This window comes from Opisthocomus hoazin, chromosome 8 (assembly GCF_030867145.1).
Source record: "Opisthocomus hoazin isolate bOpiHoa1 chromosome 8, bOpiHoa1.hap1, whole genome shotgun sequence".
Classification (NCBI taxonomy): Eukaryota; Metazoa; Chordata; class Aves; order Opisthocomiformes; family Opisthocomidae; genus Opisthocomus; species Opisthocomus hoazin.
Window position 1 is genome coordinate 36,623,278 of NC_134421.1, and position 20,503 is coordinate 36,643,780.

Here is a 20,503-nt window from a genome sequence, read left to right on the forward strand (position 1 = left end):
TTTGTTTAAAGTCACTTTTATTTAACCAAGATTTGAATATATGTAATATAGTAAAAATTTGATATTTTAATTATATGAGAATTTACATACATTTTTACAATTTTTTTTTACAACAGTACAATAAATCTCTAGATGATGAAATTAGGTTTAACAGTAAAAAAAAAAATTATCTTTTGGACAGACATACCTTCTGAATAAGGAAGCAATAGGAAGCAGTGAAAGACACAGAAGGAAACATAATGAAAACCAGAGCAGTTCAAGCCAATACACTTTCAAAACGAATATACTAACTGCTAACTCAGATAATGATTGATTAAAAAGCACCAAACAACTCTTCAACAAATGCCTGAAACTGTCAGGTTTAACTTAGCCTTAAGCTACTACAAAATTCAAAGTTTCATCTTTCACGCATTATTTAACATAATCAAGTGAGGAAGCATGACAGTTGCCAACACAGAAAGTGTCTGTTCTTCTAAATTCTCAAATACAAAAGTAACCACACAGTGAATGTAAAATAAGCCTTACACTCCATTATTTCAAAAACTTGACAAAACAATAGCAAACAGTACTTCCGGCTTAAGTTTCAAACACATGTCGTCATTTTCTGTGCCTCTTAATTATCTAAACCTAATAGTTTTGCTGATTGCTTTTTTTAGAACAAAAAATTTAAAACATTGTGCAAATCCACTGCATCGATACCTAGTATGAACTGTACTCCCCTATCTTGATACATTACCCTCACACAAGGTAAGTGTACAGTTTCATTGACCTGTACATAATTATTTCCATGCTAGCTCAGATGGTGTGAGAATCCAGAATCAAAGTCCAAGGCAGGATCATAAGCCAGGCTGATGGTTTTTGTTGGTGGACCATTCCCTTATCAGCCACTAGCCAAACTGAAAAGGAGGACGATGCAGAAAAGCTAGCTTAACATTAAAAAATGCAGACAAGAAATGGCTACTCTCCTGAATTACTGATATTTTTGTTATATAAAAAAAGAAAGAATTTGTACTTCATGATGCTCTAAATCTGACCAGATACTCAGTTCCAGAGACAGGGAACAAATTCTTCCCTCAGGTTGTGTTCAACTGAATTTGCAGCTGGTGTTTTCTCCTTCCTTATTGTAGCTCAGCAACTTAGTTTTAAAAGAAAATAAGGCCGTACTTGAAAAGAAACTGAAATAGACTGTGTATTTCCTACAGAACACTGGCAAATACCCACAATGGGTAACAGACTGACACAGACTGCTTACTAGATGAAAACATAGCATCTCAAGATTTGGATGGTGAACCTTGTTGTCTTTGAGGGGAAAAAAAACATAAGAAAGACATACGCCCATGCTTTAAGCCTTTAAACCCCCAAGTGTCCAAATTTCCTCTCCCAGACAAAAGATAATGTGGAGATGATCTCCATAAATAAGTTTAGAGATGGCCAATCCTTAATGCTGTTTGGAATAGTGCATGGATTCTAAGGAAGTGTGTGATATTTTCTGGAAAATGAGGAAGAAAAGCTTTGTCCTTTACCCACTTTAAATCGATCCCTATTCCTGCATTTCACTTTTCTACATATCTGCGTAGAGAATTAAAATTGTACAATTACATTCCGTCACTTGTTTTTAGTTTCAAATGCAAGATCTAAGCTTTTTGTTTCCTTGTTGGAACACATTTTTCATGTTGAAGTTAAAAAACTTTATAAATTGAAATAGGATTATGACACCTATTTTTATATTTGTACAGTATTCTCTTGAAGAGACCTTCAAAATGTTAGCTTAAACATTTTTAAAACAAACAAACCCTTTGTTAGTAAATCTAATGGCTTCAGTCTATCTGGTAAGGACACAAAAACATTATCTTAAAGTCTTCCTAGACATTTTTACTATGTGAATCCAAAGTGGAACCCGTTTGTGTCATGTGAATAGCAACACATACATGAAGTATAATAAATTGATCATTTTAAACATTGTTGAGTTTAAAACGTATAAAGGCTTACGGCACCTTAAAGACAAAGTCAATAACAGATATTAAAATGCTGAAATTTAAATATATAATTTCATTATTAAATTCAAATTGTGATGCATTCAAATTGCAAAACCAAAATGCATAAACTAAAACATGTAAATGTAATTTATATTTTTTTAAAAAAATTACACTTTAAAAATGCATTTCCACAAGATCTTTACTACTACAAATTAAGTTCTAGTACAACTGACCAAAGCAATTAGTTACCTCCAGAAGATGACCAGTCAGAGGTCTCCAAAGAATCTCAATTCTGTGCATGTTAACTAGTCCCGTTTCCAGTAGTTTAGCAACAGCAAAAAGCGATGGTTCCTTAACAAAATGGAATTTGAACACATGACTTTGAGGTAACTCAGATAATGTCAGAGCATTTTGCTACATTGTAATTTACAAATTAAGGTGCAATTAATCTCATTGAAGTACTGTGTTTCATAGGCTGGGAACGCTGTCACAACAGCTTAGGTAGCATGGCTGGGAAGTTTCCACAGCATCTGCAGTACTTCATGAGAAGCCACAAGGGGGTAGCAACAGCATACCATGAAGAATACTTCTTTCATAATTTTTCATAGTTTTCTCCAAGTTTGACAACAACCAAATTCCTTTTTGATATTCCTTTCTCATTTTCACATAGTCCTCCCTCCAACCAGTTTTATAACATATTTTACCAGCAAAGTAGCCTTTTGCCCATCACAACTTTTAAAGTTAAAATTATTTATGAACAAACAATATAGACTATTTCATTTAAGAATCCCCTTATGCTTTATCTTCCATCCGCTTCATAAATGCCCTGAAACAATATGATGTATTTCCCATTCATCAAAAACTTACACAAATATTTGTGATAAGCTTCTTTTAATTTTTTAAATCAAGATATAGTCAAAATTACTGTTGTGCTGGAATTATTCACTGTTCCCATTTCTGCTGATTTTTTGTTCTCATTTTCAACTGATTTTAAACACAAGATTTGTTTTTAACTCATTCTCTGCTGCCATAATTGTCAAATATTATAAAGCATATTTTCTGTCATCATTATCTCTAGTGTAACAGATCAAGGAAAAACTTTCAGCAGCTCTCCTGTGGAATTAGATTATGACTAGGAGAATATATACTCAATATTATTCAATCACAGGGTCTTTAACCTTTCTGGGCTAAAGTTTGTTAACTGAGGCTGACAGGAATACTGTAATTTTCCCAAGTTAATGTGAATTATCTGGGGTTTTTTAACATCTAAATTGTCAGGCTACTTTCTGAAGTATATTGTAAACGAAAATTGAAATGAAAATGAGCACCTCACATAACATACTGTGCTATTCAAAGTCACTAACCTCCTAATTTCAAAGGGCTTTTAGAAGTTTTATCCATGCACAATCTGATTAATGGAAACACATGACATTCCTTAGCTAACAAAAACATAGCAGGAACACAATGAGAATGTTCAGAGAATTTAGTAACCGCATGAACCATCATAAACAGGACATTAACGGTTCATAACTTATTTTTTTACTCTTAGAGTATTGAATGCATTACTGTCTTAATATTAGAAATACTACGCTTACAGGATAAATGTACAAGTCCTCTGCCCGTTTCACAAAAACATCTAAAAACAAAATAACTCTTTTTATACCTTATTGTTTCCATAGGCCATATCCATGGCTTCCAGAGACAAGGAGCACAGGGCGTTTATTAAGTGATGTAAAGACACATCGTCAAGGTACCTGAAAAATAACAGCTATCAAAACACAGCCAGGTTTGATACACACACGTTATTTTAATTACAAGATAAGGTTTCTTACTGCGAGCTTTCAAAAAGCCTTGAAAGTATGTTGGATATAACCGGCAGATCAGTCATAACTGCTGTAGTCAGAACCTTGAAAAAGAGACAGAAATGTGTCTTATAGATTGCAATAGAAAATACCGCATAATCATTCACTGTAAAACGAACAATAACGCTTACTGTGCTGGGCCCTTCTACAGCTCTTCCAGGTTTTAATGCACCCCCAACACCAGGCTTCAGTCCCAGAATCCACACAAGATGCTGAAACACAAAAGGCTCATTTTCAGCAGAAAAGCCTTTTCAGGCAGAGAGGAAACTAACATTGTACTCAAGCTAGCCGGCAGCCTTCCAGCCAAGCAGAATTCAAGGGAAGTGCTACAGTACTTACTCAAGGCAATTCAAAGTACACTGTAAGTGGCATCAAAGCTTCTTCTGTTGCTCACATAAAAACTCAAAACCAAATTACAGCAAAAAAGCAAGACATAAAAGCAAGGCATAAACATTTCCTACTATACCTGAAGAGTAGCCAGGACAAGTTGCCATGATGTACCGAGAACGGCTCCGTGGCAGTGAGCTAAGTTGAGTAACGTCCTCATACACTGAATATTTTTTGAAGTCAGCTAAAAAAAAAACAAACAACCAAATGACTACACAATTTTTATTCATCGAGAATAACAGTGTTTCTAGGAAACTTGCAATTGTTTAGTAAATCGCTTAAAAATCACATTTTGTTTGCACAAAATCAGAGTCTATCTCAAAAAAACCCATATAAGTGAACCTTCACACACAGGCATGTAACAGAGCTGACACCTAGGGTTTTTCAAAAGAATGGACAGAAGCCGCTGAGCTAACAGTAAGATAAAAAACAAGAGTAAGTCTTCTTTATTCTTTACAGTTAAGAGAACTTAGCTGTCCAGGGCTGTTCCAGATTAAAAGCTTCGGATAATATTTCAGATAATCTTTATTTATAAGAATGGTGTATGTCTGTCGCCTATTTTTGAGACACACTGAGATGCAGAAAGGAGGAGTTAAGCAGGATGAGATCACTTACAAGTTGTACTTACCATTACTGTTCCCTGTGGCTGAAGAGCTAAAGGTTGCCCTACTGCTACAACCTGCTGATGAGACTCGCTTGAGGGACTGATCATTTGAACATTCTGTCCTTGAATGGAATATGCTAGGGGAAAATTGAAAAGAAAAGAAATCTAAATTTAAAATCCAGTACTTACTTGTAGTAACAACCACCTTCTGGCAAACACACTCCAGAGTTTTTTCACAGTATTAGCTTTAAGGTAGTTCCCTTTGAGACCTTTAGTTGTATTTAGATTATTCTGTCATTGCCTTCTGGAGTTAAAGGAGCCAGTAACTACTCCCTCTCACTATTAGATACTGCCTGCAATACATTAATATACTTCTGTTGAGACTGAAATATTTGTGCTAAGATACAAGCACTAGACTGTCTCAACTCAGTTACCTGTGGTAATTGTGTGTAAATGGTATCACTGTGTGCTGCCATTGTACAGTGAACTCAGACAATGAAGGTGTTGTCAATGCTATGTCGTGATGTTTTTCCAATGCAGGACTTCAGGACACTCATTTTATAACTCACTTATAAAAAGAAGAGTAACCTATATAAAATAACTTAACTTCACTGCTTTATTTCCATAGAGATCTGTGTAGCTCAGTCATGCATACCGCTTCACGGACTTACAATCTAATAACTTTAGCTTGTGAGCTGGACTAAAGGCGCTGGTCCTTGCTCCCAGATTAAGGTATTTTTGTTTTATATTAAGAGGTCTAACCTTAGATCCATCTGCGTATTCTCCAGGTACTTGCATTTCTTGGTACACAGTAATTCATTTTCAAAATTAGAAACAGAGTACATCCTCAACTAGCATATCTCATGAATTATAACATCCTCTCAGGATGTGGGAAGCATTAATTCAACTTCTTGTAAGCTGAACAGAGCCCTGAACTTTAGATCTTCCATTTACGCAGTAAGTACTACCATCACTAGACAACTGTAGCAAAGACTGTAGTAGACCACAAATGCAGGATGTTCTAGCCAATTCCTATGTATCCGAGTTGCCCAGAGACCTTTTCAGAATTTGAATGCCTTAATTACACTTCCTAACAGATCTTTTGAATGATAGACAGATTTCCTTAGAATATGGACTTCTGACACATGCTAAACATTCGGTAGGTTTTAGGTTGACTAGAATGACACCCAGCAGATGCTGCAAGACTAACCAGTTCTAAAAAGCAGGCGGTCTAGATCCCCATTTGAGGATTCTAACATAATTTAGTATAGCCAAATACTACAGTAGCATATCTTTGCAATTTCATCCTGAGAAAATTTGGATTTAGTGGACAATACATGGAAACATAGCTAAGGAAAACCTATATACTTACATTTGCTGGACAGAGCTGCAGTTGTGCTGTTTAATACAGTAAGGGCATAGTGAGGAGGCAAGGAACCTTTGCAAATGGCAGTGATAAAGGCATCTCTTGATGTTACAAGACCAAGTCTTCCACAAAGTGCAGCCATGGTCAATTCTGCTTTTAGAATATTTTCAGTGGCAGCTTCATCAGTGCTGAAAGAGTACACATCGCTTAGTAAGAATTAATCCACGGCACAGAGGCAGGCAGCTAACCAAAACTGAAAGCAATGAGAACATATACTTTAAACCTGTCAACACTATAAATAATGAAGAGCAAGCATAACGAATCAACAAAATTCTTCAGAAGCATTTACTATAAAATTGGTGTTCTGAATGACTTGGCAAAGGAGATTATGAGGAGGTATTTAACACTAATTTCAGAAAATGGTGTTTGATAACAAAAGACTCTTTCAAAGAGACAATTAAGTTATCAAAGTTATTACCTAGTAAGTAGCTTTTCCACTTCATAACAAGTCCTGAGACATTATTTAGTCTCTTCTCAACAGTAATCAGGACATGGGCAGATCACTGACTGAATGTTTCAACACATTAAAGTAAAAAGGAGTAAAAGTCATTTAAATAATTTAAATGCAAGCCTGCGAAAATGTCATTAATTGTTCTATACAGAAATACATTAAAGGTTGATGCTAGACTTCTGGAGACTTCGGTGTTGCTTACTCTTAACAGATCCTCACTCAGTCTAGCCATTGCTAATCCACAAATCTGTCTGCTCAGGTGCCATGAACAGTGCTCTCATACAACTGTCAACTTGACCGGTATCAAAAATCAGTTCAAAATACAGCTGGGAACTTCATCCTTGAAAAATCAAAAGAAATGAAAGACCAAATACCTTGCATCAAGCAGGAGGGATAAAGCAGCCAGAAGACCACACCAACAAGCATTCACCATTTCTTCCCAGACAGCTCTGCTAACTTGAAATAAATACATATATTTGTTATAGCAGAAACACAATATTCTACTTAGTAACTTTCAACTATACCGCAAACAAAATGCTTGCAACTGTATCTTTTAAAGTGTGTCTTTACATGTATGTTTACACAGACACATATATGTGTATACACAAACACACTCATATCAGTACCGTATAAACAGTCGCATTTAAAGTAACATTGCTTAAGTAAAAAACATCACCAAGGCAATACTTACTCTAAATTGCACCCAAAAATCTTACAAATGTGTATGTACCTCTATTTTTAATCTTTGTCTGTAAAAATAAACATTCAGAAGTGCATAAATGTGGGACAAGAAACTCACTGAAATTCTGCAGCGAAGGAGAAACACTCTTTCCTGATATTTATAATTCTCCATACTTCTTTTACTTCTTTAATTTAATAGGAAAAAAAAACCAACACAGGCCTGACAGACCTGTCACCTGCCGACGCCACACCGCGGGGCGCGGCCAGCAGCACCACGGAGAGCTCCCGCCCCCAGCCCACAGAGGGCCCGGGACCAGGCCCGCCATTTCCTTCCCCAGCTCCCCGCCACACAGGCCGGAACCGCTCGAGTGCCAAGTCCTTCTGCACGTACAGATGCAGACTCCTCACACCTCACACAAACACAGGCCTCAGTTCCTGTCGCTTCGGCTTTTAAACAAGTCCTTCCCTAGCTCCTTCCATCTTGTTCTAAATTTCTCCATTAAAACACCCTTTTCTCTTGTTACTAGAAATACATTTTTCTTTTAACATGGTCACAACCGCCACATTTCTCTCAGTCAGGTTGTCTCCTGTCACCTTGGATCTCAGCGTTAAGCAAAATTAAGGACACAGGAAGGCAAAACAGTAGTTCTGGAGAACAGAATGCTGCTACCCCTCCCTCACATTCCCCATATGTACATGTAAAACAGTATTAATACACCATAAGGAGTCCATGGCTAAGGTGCTATAGGGCGGAAGCAGTACATCAAGTATATTTTTTTTGACACCACTGCTGTTCTGCTACAAAAAAATCCCCCCAAAATCACTTCATTAAAAGCTTTTATATACGATTGAGAAACAACAAATTCAAGCAACAAAGCATGAACTATTTCAATCCCGCTTCATGTAAAACTGCTATATTTTATATACCTAGCTCCTTCTCTGACTGGTCAGATACAGACTGCGAGTCTTGCTGCTCTGAAGACTGTGCTGGTAATGAAGTTGTCTCCATTGTAGTTTGACTGACTGTTTCTGCCTCTCCCAGCTCTCCTTCAATCATGGTAGTGATACCACGGACGAGGTCCAGTAAACAGTGAAACGCCACTGACATGGCATAGCCTTCAGGAATCGTCGGTGGCTCTACTTTGTCCAGCATTTCCAAACTAAAAAATTGAAAGCATGACCAGTAAGTGTCTAACAGTACCACTGTAATTAAAAATGATACTAAAAAACAAAATTCCAAACAGACGTTAAGTACAAACAGGCCCCAGATACCATCCTTCAAGATTTATAGCAGCTCAAGAAAATAACCTTCTTGATTAATCAAATAATTAAGTAGAAGAGTAAATGAGTCACTAAATAAAATAGTAAATCAAAGGGTACAAAACCCGAGTACAGTATTTAGATCTGCAAACAAATATTTAAAAAAATTAACACACACAAGCAAGCACCACTGAAGGAATTGTTCTAATTTTATTATTATTTTCCTTAAAGCCACTGCAACAGAACCTGTTCAGAAGAACACAAGTACATAGGAATAACAGAGGAAATAGGTCAGAAAGTCATGACAGTGTGAATATAACAAACTGAGAACAAGTCAGACATTCCATTATCGTTATCTCTGAGCCCACATGACCGGAAAAGCCTGTCATAGCTAGATAATACATGACAAAATATTCATCACCTACACGTACAGGTAAACAATAGAAGTTATTTGTACATAGAGGAAATGTCCATGTGATTCACTGCTGAAAATCATGCAATTAAAACATCACTATGCTGGAACTGCAGCCTCACTGCCACTTTTCTTTGTATTTTACCTCAAAAGCACATAAAGCATTTGCTGTGTAACAAATCCAACAGGAACAGACTGTAGCTGCCACAGCAGCAGCATCTACACAAGGAAAGACAGTCTGTTACAAAAACTACCTGCTACCCCAACAGCCACTATTTCATCATTTGCTCTACAAACTACTCCTAAAATGGCTAGGCATGCCAGCTACACTATACCAAAGACACTTACATACTGTAGTGTCACCACTCTTCTGCACAAAGGATGTTCCTTGTGCCCAACCATGTAACTCTTCAGGTCCTGTGCAGCCTGCTGTAGGTGACCCTGCTTCGGCGGCGGGGTTGGACTAGATGACCCACAGAGGTCCCTTCCAACCCCTACTATTCTGTGATTCTGTGATTCTGTCTTGGATATCTGGGGGCATACGCAGTATAGGTAAATCAAATGGTCAACTACGGTCAACTATCTACAAGTAAGTGCGTATATATATATATGGCTCTAATTAAAATTATTAATGGATTTTATAGTTATAATGTACCTGTGAGGTAGAGGTCACATACTCTTACTTTCAAAGATGGGAAAGCAAACTACAGAATAAATGAAGTGAGTTGTTACAGCTACATGGGAATGGCCATGAAAAATCTTGCATAGTCTTTGTCTGTTCCTCTTAAAAACGCTTACTTCCTCATGTCAAGAGGAAGACAAGGTGTAGTGGTCTGGGAAGAGACAGGCCCACACTGGCAAAAAGACCTCTGCTAGCTCTGTTCACAGTTCCTGTCTCCAGTTAAATCACTGTGTAAAAGTACAAGATGTGGCCATTGTACGAAAATCTAATGGCAGCAGTAGGAGAGAATCAATGCTGGGATGTGACCCCAATCTACAGTTACAGTCAGTTATCTCCTTACAGGCAGAGACTACAGACAAAAGTACAAGACGTGAGAAAAACTGCTGACAAGACATGCTAGCAACAATTCGTAATCTTACACAGAAGAAAAAAAAAGAATGTAAAAATTACTCAGGGAATCACGGAGTCACTGGAGGGGTCCAAAAGTTAAGACACAAGGGAGTTCACAGTAGCACAGGAGACTACGATGGTGGCTGCAATGTTCTTGAGCCAGTTAAGAACAGAAAGCAAGAAAAAAAGAAAAAAAAAGAAAAAAAGCAGGAGGATCTAGCAGCTGACCAAAGCATGAACCAGCTTTCATACTCTCTTGTTAAAAAAACTGCATTTCCTGAGAAGAGTCAGGTAACCTAAAGTAACGTTCATGACCACTGCCAGAACAAAAAGTCAAGTCAACACATACATGTTGAACTACTGAAATCTGAGGATGAATTTGTCCTTCCGCATCTCAAAGGCAGACAAAGGAGTTTCTACCTTAAAAAAGTATTGAGAACCAGGCCATTTGCTGATTTCATTGAGTATTACTATGCCAAAATTCCATGGGCTTTACAAATAACTTCCAATTCCGAAGAGATTGACATGACCCAACTGACATGAAAAAACTTTCACTATTTTGAAAGTAACAGCATTCACAGATTTAAACTGAGAACACAACCTCCATTAAACAAAGGCATGACAAAACAACTGGTCATTCTAAGAAGCATTCACAGTCTAACCTTCGCATATAGGTCATATACCACAATATTCTGTTCAATAGAAAAATGTAAATACAGTAAAGCTGGTGTAATAAAGCTATTTTTCAGTCCCACTGATGTCCCATTTGCCTAATGCCCCTAATGTTTGCCATTACACAACCCAGCAAAAGATATTCTAAAATTGTTATATGCTGCAGCGAGGCCTAGAAGTGAAGAGCTAATACAGCAACAGTATCGCAGGAAAAAAAAAAAAAAAAAAATCAATCCAACAGATGCTAAAGCCATAGGGGATATTTGGATTAGAATCCAGAGCATTCGGACAAAATAGCAAGAAATCAGAACACCTCATGGCACTGACAATAAGAGAATGCATAATATACCTCAATGCCAGTGAAATGAAGACCTAAACATTCACTACCAAAAAAATCCTCAGACCATCAATTTGGAAATAAAAATATTTGTTATATGAATTTTCAAAAAGATAGAGGTACTTACTAGGTAGCTTTCGCACTGCCTTGTACTGTTACATTCAGGATAGGTATCCAAGTGCCTCTGTACTCAAAGGCAGGCAATACAGTTGCACCTCCTCCCATTCCAAGCACTCCAGGGTTAGTTTGTGCTGAGCCAGTACTCCCCGATGCATTGCTTCCTGTTCAGAAAAACAAAGTGATAAAATCAACCAATCTAATTTTAGTGATCAGCAAGCATCCTTTTTCTATATTTAATTTTTAAGTTGAGATACATCAATTAATATGCGATGCCCTGCTCGATAACAAAAACCACCACAAATACAAAAAACTATTTTGAGCTCCTTCTGTTGTCTAAAACACGATCTTATGTGAAAAGTAATTAGTTTAAATGGCACAGTTGATTGATAGCAACTGCCTGTTATCAGTCAGAATAAAATGTTTCTGTGAAAGGTAGAGCAGCATTTATAACACTCTGTGAACCGGCTAAACTTGCATAGTCCAGATAAAACAATATATACATTAGTGAAGGGTCATACAGATATTTAAAAGTTAAGTATTATTTGAATAGTTGCATCCAGATAGAACTCTGTAGTAGGAAAGAGAGGTTAATCTTTCTAAGAACAAAGATCATCACAAACTTTAAAGATTTCAGAAATGCAAAAGCCACAAGAAGAAACTCGGAGAACTGCAACTTTTGAATCTGTTCCATGCCAAGGTGGAAAACAAAATCACATCAGGGAAGAGCTGACAACGTGCCAACCAACAGCCAGGAGTGAATAAATTTTGGTTCCAATTTAAGAAGCCAAAAAAAGCAGATAAAAAGACAAGGAATTCTGTATATACACACTTCCTACATATAGAAGGAAGTCTATACTTACTAGGAGTAGGTACCACAAGAATTAGGTTGCATTGATCTGTTCTTTGTGTATTAGACATGGCCATAGGAGGAAAAGACGCAGAAACAGAAATGCACGAGAGAGACATGAGAAACAGACAGAAAGAAGTGAAAAGGTAAAGGAGAAAAACTGGAACAATAAGCCAGAGAAACAGCAACAGCACTGAAGAGTATGACCCTACTGCAGTGCTGTTTCACATTAAGGCAAAACTACAGTTTTCAGGAGAACGAGTATTTTAGAACGGCTTTTCATCTGTGCATATTACACAATGAAAAGTGCTTTTCTGATTTACCTAAAGTGGATTAAACTAACGCAGAAATAATACTAACAGAAGTGCCCTATCAGCTTCCATACAGACAGCTATTGAACAACAGCTGCTGACACAAATTTCTTCACGTTATCAATGCTAACACCAACTTGGAATTCAGACTTCATAAGTGAACCCTGGAAGGCGTCAGTCTAAAAACAGACTTTTTAATGTTTATTAACAGTACATATGATAATAATTATACTTTGACTATCTGTTTATTATCTCTTTTTAGAAGGCTTGTCGAAACACACCTTTAGAAATTATTTTTATGTTGTTTGTTGCTGAGGCCTCTGCTTCCAGAACATAGCAAGAAGCAGAGAGCCTTAACTTGGTTGTAAACACCTGCAAAGACATGAACAGGAGGACCACTTCTTCTTACAGAAATAAAAATATACCTAGTGAAACGCCAAAACCCCGACTGCAAGAAAAGACAACAAAGTTTAGTTTCAGTAAGTGACTGTTTTCAGTTTACAGAAAAAGCAAGGATCATCTGTAAAACACAGATCCTTCTGTCTGCCTCTTGGCTTCCTCCGTCCAGTTTTGTCCCTGAACACCCAGAAGAACTAGCTATTGCCTCCCAGAAGGAAGCAAATACACACAGTCTTACTACTTCAATTGCACACTGCTGTAAATGACATTCCCGCACAAGGAGACAGAAATCAGACAAATTCGTTGTAGTCAGAAATCAAAAATAATACCCTCAGAATTTCCCTCAGGGAAGCTGTGAACTAAGGAGCTTGGTCGCTGTAGAAGAGGATACAAATGCAGAAGCACTGCTCTGCTGACTGGGGGCTACGTCCTCCCCACAACACAGGTAAATAAAATCACCTGTTGTACCAGACATGAAAACACTGGTTTGTCTCAAGGTAGCTTTTCACCTCAACGAACACAGAAATACAGAACTGTGCCAAGCCAAATGCATATACTGAATCAAATCAGAATTTATTATTACAAGAAGATGCTGGAAAATTACAATGATAGTAAGGACAAGGCTTTACCAGTTTGGCTTGGTGTCGCTGATGTGTTTCCTGTGCTTGGTACAAGAAACAGTGACTGGATGAAGGACCCCAGTGCATTCACAATATCACGGAAAACTTTAGTGGAATGTTGCTTCATATCGTATGATTGACAAAAGGACCTGGGAAGTATTTTATAAAATAGAATAAGTATTTGACAAATCCAGAAGTAAAAGCATATTTTAGCAGTAACTTCTCCCCCCTTCCTTCAACTGTAGACTAAAAGCACATTTTAATTGCATATATTTAGGTGAATAATAAACCTCAGTTTTAGTAAATGCTCCTTTGACACTTGTAAGACAGAGAGGGTTTGGAATACTCCAATAACTATCATTCAGCCCTTCCTGGATAATAAGCATTGTCTAATGCTTTATAAAAAGTCTCTTGAAAAGTTTATTACATTTAAGTTTCTGCATATTTATAACGTTTTAGGAAGCATTTTCCACCAAAGAGAAATAAAAAGATTTCTTAAATTTTATTTAAAAGTGAAACTCAACATATTTAATACCTTAATAGCTGAGGCTGCACACAAAGCCTGTGAATAGATTCTACTGCAACAGCTCTTAGCCACTGTGGTTTGTCTGCATCCAGAAACTTCACCAGCAATGACAGAAAGATTTCACATTCTGTTACCTAAAAGATATAGTTTATAGCCATTACAGAAAAAGCCTCCTACTAAATATTTTGTCAAAAAAAACTTGTTTCATCTTAGCAGTCCTACCTCAGCAAGTTTTGCACAGGATCTAAATACCCCTTCAAGAAGCATTTACTCAAAATTATATAAAAACCATATCTAATTATCATAATATTTTTGCCACGCGAACATCACATATGCAATTGTACTGAAGGAGTTAAATTCTTCACAGACATTGCAGTAAAGTTCTTACATGTGCTACCATAAAAAAATGAAACGGGGAAAAAAAAAATCTTTTTTAGTAAGTATCTAAAATTCAGGAGGTAAGAACAGCTGAACACATGTTTTTTAAGCACACTCTGTCAACAGCTTTAGCAACACATGTCAAAAGCCTCTTAGCAATTATTAACAAGGCACAGCAGTCAACACTATCTACAGCCAGGAAACGATGTAAGAATATCAAAAGGTTCCCAAAACCTTAACTGAAAGGCAGTCAAGTACAGAAAAGACAACAGTTAATCTACTGTGAGAATTTACACATGTCCACATTTAATAAAATCATACACGTAGAATACATGCAAACACAAATACACATAAGGGGAAAAGAATTTTTAGCCTTTTCTTCCCTCAGTATACGTCAACAGCTCTCAAGAACTAATTAATACTATTACTGATCACAGTACTGGTATACACATAGAAAAACAAAGTTGCATGAAGAAAATATGAACATATTCTTACCAACAAACTGTAAAACTGCTTAATCAAAACAGAAACTACTCTTAACAAACGCATACAGATGGGGAAGTATGGTTTTTCCACTGGTGCTGGGGAAGACGACGTGCTGGAACCTTGCCTGAATTTGATATTCGGGGAGAAGAGCTTTATAACAAGAGGGCATACCCTTTCTTTAAGAAGAAAACTGAATTCCTGATGCTGAAAAAGAGAAAAGAACAAATTATGAGCAGATATTCTTCAGTTGCTACCAGTAGCTCTGATTATGCATCTTATTTACATTTACTGTTATGATCAAGCACTCTGAAATCATGTAAATCTTGGTATAAATTACACACTCAGGAAAATGAAAGGAAGAATGGCAGACACCACTGTAAAGCTACAAACAAGCATGACGAAACAACATGGTCAGGTTCATAGCATGCACCCTTCTTGTATTTGGCAAATTGAAATAGGCTGCTAATACATCAATTATTATATAATTAATTTTTCAATTTAGCTACTGTCTATTAAAATGTGTTACGATAGGATCATGGTGTACTTATATGCAATAGATCCACACAATGCATAGTCATGACTCCTGCTGCTTTGCAAGTGAGGTGAAGTTAACATTTTTACAGAAATAACAATGCCACAAACTAAGTTACACAACCATTATAAATCGTGCAAGATAAGAAAATGCATCTTTGGAGGAGATATAAACGGCAAAACAGAAGGTGAAACAGAGTACAACATGCTCTACAAAACGCACATACACAAATAAAGCCTATGGAAATAGAAAAAAGTGTACAGAAAGCCCACAGTACTTTTTAATCATAAAAAACCCAACGTGTAAAAGCTACACGTGCTTTTACAAAGCAGCACTCACACTAAATTAAAGAGGAGTTAATGAAATGTAAATTTAACTACAGATGTGAACAAAAGTCTTGTATTTTCTCTTCAAGAACTACTCACTTGTAAAAACACTTGTGGAAAGTCATTGAGGACTGACTCAAGAAGTTCAAGGCCAAATGTCCGGGTCATTTCCGTCATACCCACGAGCCAGTAGGGAGCATCAGCATTAACTAACTGACAAAGATCCTTAAAAAGAAATACAATAACATTTACATTCTCTGCACAGTCCTGTACTGGCACAAGTTTTTTGAGTCTACAACAAAATACATACTCTCTCCCTCCTTTGTAATGAGTAATTTTCTACATAATTTTTCCTCACATACTTCTTTTACATTAATAATTAAGGAAAAACTGTTTAAAAGAGATTTTAAACTGTTCTGGTGTCCTTGTAGCGATTGTGTTCATTCCTGCATTCTAAAATATCTCAAGACCAGTGAATTTGCTAAGTCAAAAAGATTTTGATTGGTGTGATGAATACAGCTACTACTTTTCATTATATACTTGACATTGATCTTCTACAATACCAAATACAAGAAGCAAGGCTGAACTACAGTTGCAGCATTTGGCTCGTGGAAAAAAGACTCTCGAATTTATCGCAGACGTGCATACTTAGCTATTATTGAAGATTTATAGTAAAACATTTTCCTAGGCCACTTTGCCTCCATTTTCCAATCACTCCCCCAGGAAACAGCATATCATTGGAAATTACAATAAACGCATACAAGAAAGACTGAGGCTCTGGTTTAGGACTTTGTCACTACGCCAACCGCAAATTTTTGAAATTTGTTATAGAGATGTAGAAGCATCCAATAATAACCGCAAATGTATAAATATATGCTCCCCAACTACCTGAAAAAGCATATATGCATCTTTAGCACATGGCTTCAGTGTACTGACAGATCTTCTGTTACTGTTTCCTTGAACTGCAACTGGCTGGTCAATAATATCTGTGTAAAAGCAAAAACCAGTCTTGTGAACAAAGGAACTGTTGAAAATCAAGTATACACTAAGTGTTCTTACAAAAAGTTTCCAGAATGACCAGGTAATTCTTCTGCAACTTATCATGTCTCCAGAAATAAACGTTAGATTGAATACCAGAGATCATCAACACAAAGCACTTTGCAATAAATGTTCTCTTCAAAACTACTACTGCCATGTATTTCACACTCAGTAATCTAAGTTACTTTCATCTTAAATGACACCCTCACCTCAAATTCTTTCACAATACTAACCTGAAGACCAGTTCTCACAGTTTGAAAAAATCTAGGTTTTATATATTGCTACACAGACTTGGACTGACACAACGGCTAAGGATTTAATCTCCTTTGAATGCAAGTAAAATTATTAAAGGCAGTAAAAATTAACAATGTCTGTGATTTTTTTTTAAATAACATTTATAGACTTTTTGTTACTGTTTTAACGGAAAACAGATAAACCATTGATGAGCGTCCAAGAAACAGGTTAATACAAGCAAGCAGTGTAACAAGTATGCCCACCTTTGTATCGTTCATCTTCAGCAACCACTCTCTCAAATACAACAGTAACTACTTGTCGCACTGTAGCTGCCGCAGTGTTATTTGTGATATTATCTTTTGTGAAGTGCAATCGAAAACAAAGTACAATTGCCTGAAAGGAAAAAAAAAAAAAAATCACTTTACAACAATATATGTTCATCTTTCAGCTAAAAGTCAAGACAGCTGATTGAGAAATGCTTTCTGCTACAGTTTGTCAAGAGGTTGCCTGAAAAAAAATTGCTTTAATCATTTAAAATCTGAAGAATCAGAATAAGTTTTATGGATTACCCTAGCCAAAAACCTCTTTAGTAATCCTCTCCAAAGGTAATCTAGAAGTGGTATTAACTGAAGCCATTACGATGTGCCAATAAAACTACAATCATCACACAGAGAATGCACAGTAATCAACCACATAAAACAACCTGTATGAATACTAATGCCAAAAGGACATTAGGATTATACGGTTAATCACAGAAAGGTCAGTCAACTCCAAAGCTAGAACGCCATTCCCCTCCCACATTTAATCACAATACTTTCACAACCATGTTGCCGCAACTGCTATTCTTCCTCTCTAAGGTGCGTATTTTAACGTGTCATTGTGCTGGCAGTGACCTGAATAGTGTTTACCATTGGATTTCATATTACCTCTAACACATAATTTAATACTTATTTATTTTATAATGAGTTTTGAAAATTAACATCTGTATGTGTAGTGAAACCTGTATTTCTTGTTCTTTTGTCCTTATTCTGTGTTCTTACACTTGCATGAACTTCAACCACACCTGCCATAGTGCTACGTGCTCTAAGCCATACAAGATTCAGAATTTTCTTTTGCTTTTTTTTTCTTGTAAATCATTTGTGGACTCTGCTGAGATGGTAACCCCATGTTAGTCTGAAATTTTACAACGCAATCATACACCTTCAGACTTTCAGAAGGCAATTCTTGATTCTCTGGGTTAATCTAACAGCAGTGCCTGTATTAAAGGGCTTTTCAATATGGTTCTATCAGTAATTTTCTCAATTTAAATCAGTCAAGCTGAAACATGAATATGCAATATATGTCTGGGTCAGTCTGACGTTCTCTAAGAACCTTTCAACATGGAAAAAACCCCAACTTTCAGCTATTTCTCAAAACAATCTTGGGGGGAAAAAACCAAACAAACCATTGCACCATTTAACTATGCCAAGTAATGCTCATATTTGGTTAACTGAGAAACTCTAGTAATTTCAGACCTTGGACAATACCAAGATATTTTACAGGATATTACTCTGTCAGGAATGGTTTTTTATTACCCCTGTCAGAGCCTGTCCAAATTTGACTATACATTTCTAAATGTACTAGATTTTAACATGCACTAAGGAAACTGTTTGAAAAAACAGCAATTAGATTCTCCAGTAATTGTATTCTGTAAGCCTATTTCTGGATCAGGACCCAAGACAAGAAAAAGACATGCTGGGAAAGACCTTCCCTACTTAGTTGACACTGCTGTGCCCACATGCTCTTGTGGCTGCTGTCCAAAAGTAGAAAGTTTCTAGACATCAGAGAGATGAACAAATAAAGGACATTGAAAAATGCATTTGGAAGACACACACAAAAAAGGTAAGTGAAATAGGACATAGACAGGAAGAACCTAAGAATAAAGGGGGAAGGGAAAGAGAAGGTGTATGGAGGCAGGGGAAGAAGAAAAATCAGGGAAGTGATGAGAAGCATAAGGGAAAGGTACAGTGCACATAAACAGCAATTGTCTCCTTCTAGAGGCCAGATTCAAACTTGATCAAACACCACTGCTGGTTGTTAAAGAACATCTGCTATCCAGTTAATGACTGACAATTCCACTTCCTAAAGTATTTCCATTTTCGACAATCATGCTTCTGCCCAAGAACATAGCACCTCATTTGGAAAATGAGCGTTATTTGGAACAAAAAAGACAAGACAGTGCTGAAGAGACTTTGACATAATTTGACTACTGGAGTCAAAAAGGAACCTTCTGACAAACCATTCAATCCTTAGCAAGTTTCTATTCCGCCATTTATAGATTTTGTAAATTTTCCATTATATTCCTGCCTTCAGCAGACCTTTGTAGCTTTGTTTTTCTTTCATGTTTTTCCTTCCTTTGGTTAAATCGATTAATAATGATTTTAATATCCACATATTTAACCAGCTATGAATTTACTTCATTAAAACCAGAAGGGAAGAAAAATTGAAAACCTTCCATCAGAACAGAATGCCTTAAAAAACTTCTTCAATTCTATTCTCTCTCAACAAAACAAAAAAAACAACTCCAAACAAACAAACAAATTGCTCTGATATTAAACCAATACACTGAAGACAGAACATAATAAAGACAGCAGTATAGAATGATTTGTTTAAAAATAAAAAATCTTTCTTAGGTTAAAGAGAAAAAATGATAAAATGTAATCTAGAGAGGAACTTTAAATAGAACTTCACAATTCACAGATGGGTAAACAATGTCGCTCCTTCAAAAGAAGTATTTTGTAACTTAAGATTAAAATGGATCAGAATCCTTATTTTTGGGCCTAGTTGAAAATTAACATCTAAAATGGTACATATTTAAAACTATGCAATAAAGTTATTTCAGTTCTGACTGAAAGAGCATTAACTGGACTGCTTTTGAAAGATATTTAAGGCAGGGTGGCAGGCAGCGTCTTCCAGTATTTGCTTTATTAGTGAGAGCTTACACCGAGATATGTCTTCAAAAAGGGCAAGAAGGAGGACCCAGGGAACTACAGGCCGGTCAACCTCACCTCCATCCCAGGAAAGATAATGGAGCAGCTCATTCTGGAGGTCATCAACAAGCAAGTGGAGGAAAAGAAGGTTATCAGGAGTAGTCAGCATGGATTCATCAAGGGGAAATCATGCCTGACCAATCTGATAGCTTTCTACGATGGCATGACTGGCTGGGTAGATGAGGGGAGAGCAGATGTTGTCTACCTCGACTTCAGCAAGGCTTTTGACACTGTCTCCCGTAACATCCTCATAGGCAAGCTCGTGAAGTGTGGGATAGACAAGTGGACAGTGAGGTGGACTGAGAACTGGCTGAATGGCAGAACTCAGGAGGGTTGTCAGTGGCACAGAGTCTAGTTGGAGGCCTGTAGCTAGTGGGGCTCCCCAGAGATCAGTAGTCAGCCCAGTCTTGTTCAATTTCTTCACCAATGACCTGGATGAAGGGACAGAGTGTACCCTCAGCAAGTTTGCTGATGACACAAAACTGGGAGGAGTGGTGGGTACACCAGAAGGCTGTGC

The 20,503-nt window shown here is 36.8% G+C and overlaps 1 protein-coding gene across 3 annotated transcripts in view; it reads right to left on the reverse strand.

Moving 5' to 3' along the window:
- MON2 (MON2 regulator of endosome-to-Golgi trafficking) overlaps nucleotides 1–20,503 on the reverse strand; it is a 77,057-nt gene that overhangs the window by 34,383 nt on the left and 22,171 nt on the right. For all 3 annotated transcript variants that reach the window (XM_075427688.1, XM_075427689.1, XM_075427687.1), the window contains exons 5-20: nucleotides 17,221–17,350; nucleotides 16,574–16,671; nucleotides 15,785–15,910; nucleotides 14,837–15,031; nucleotides 13,973–14,097; nucleotides 13,447–13,586; nucleotides 11,268–11,421; nucleotides 8,315–8,547; nucleotides 7,081–7,162; nucleotides 6,202–6,383; nucleotides 4,854–4,966; nucleotides 4,305–4,409; nucleotides 3,970–4,050; nucleotides 3,809–3,882; nucleotides 3,640–3,730; nucleotides 2,226–2,327 (exon numbers count right to left, since the gene is read on the reverse strand). In XM_075427688.1, the coding sequence (XP_075283803.1) occupies nucleotides 2,226–2,327; nucleotides 3,640–3,730; nucleotides 3,809–3,882; nucleotides 3,970–4,050; nucleotides 4,305–4,409; nucleotides 4,854–4,966; nucleotides 6,202–6,383; nucleotides 7,081–7,162; nucleotides 8,315–8,547; nucleotides 11,268–11,421; nucleotides 13,447–13,586; nucleotides 13,973–14,097; nucleotides 14,837–15,031; nucleotides 15,785–15,910; nucleotides 16,574–16,671; nucleotides 17,221–17,350 (2,031 nt within the window). The remainder of the gene's footprint in view (nucleotides 1–2,225; nucleotides 2,328–3,639; nucleotides 3,731–3,808; nucleotides 3,883–3,969; nucleotides 4,051–4,304; nucleotides 4,410–4,853; nucleotides 4,967–6,201; nucleotides 6,384–7,080; nucleotides 7,163–8,314; nucleotides 8,548–11,267; nucleotides 11,422–13,446; nucleotides 13,587–13,972; nucleotides 14,098–14,836; nucleotides 15,032–15,784; nucleotides 15,911–16,573; nucleotides 16,672–17,220; nucleotides 17,351–20,503) is intronic.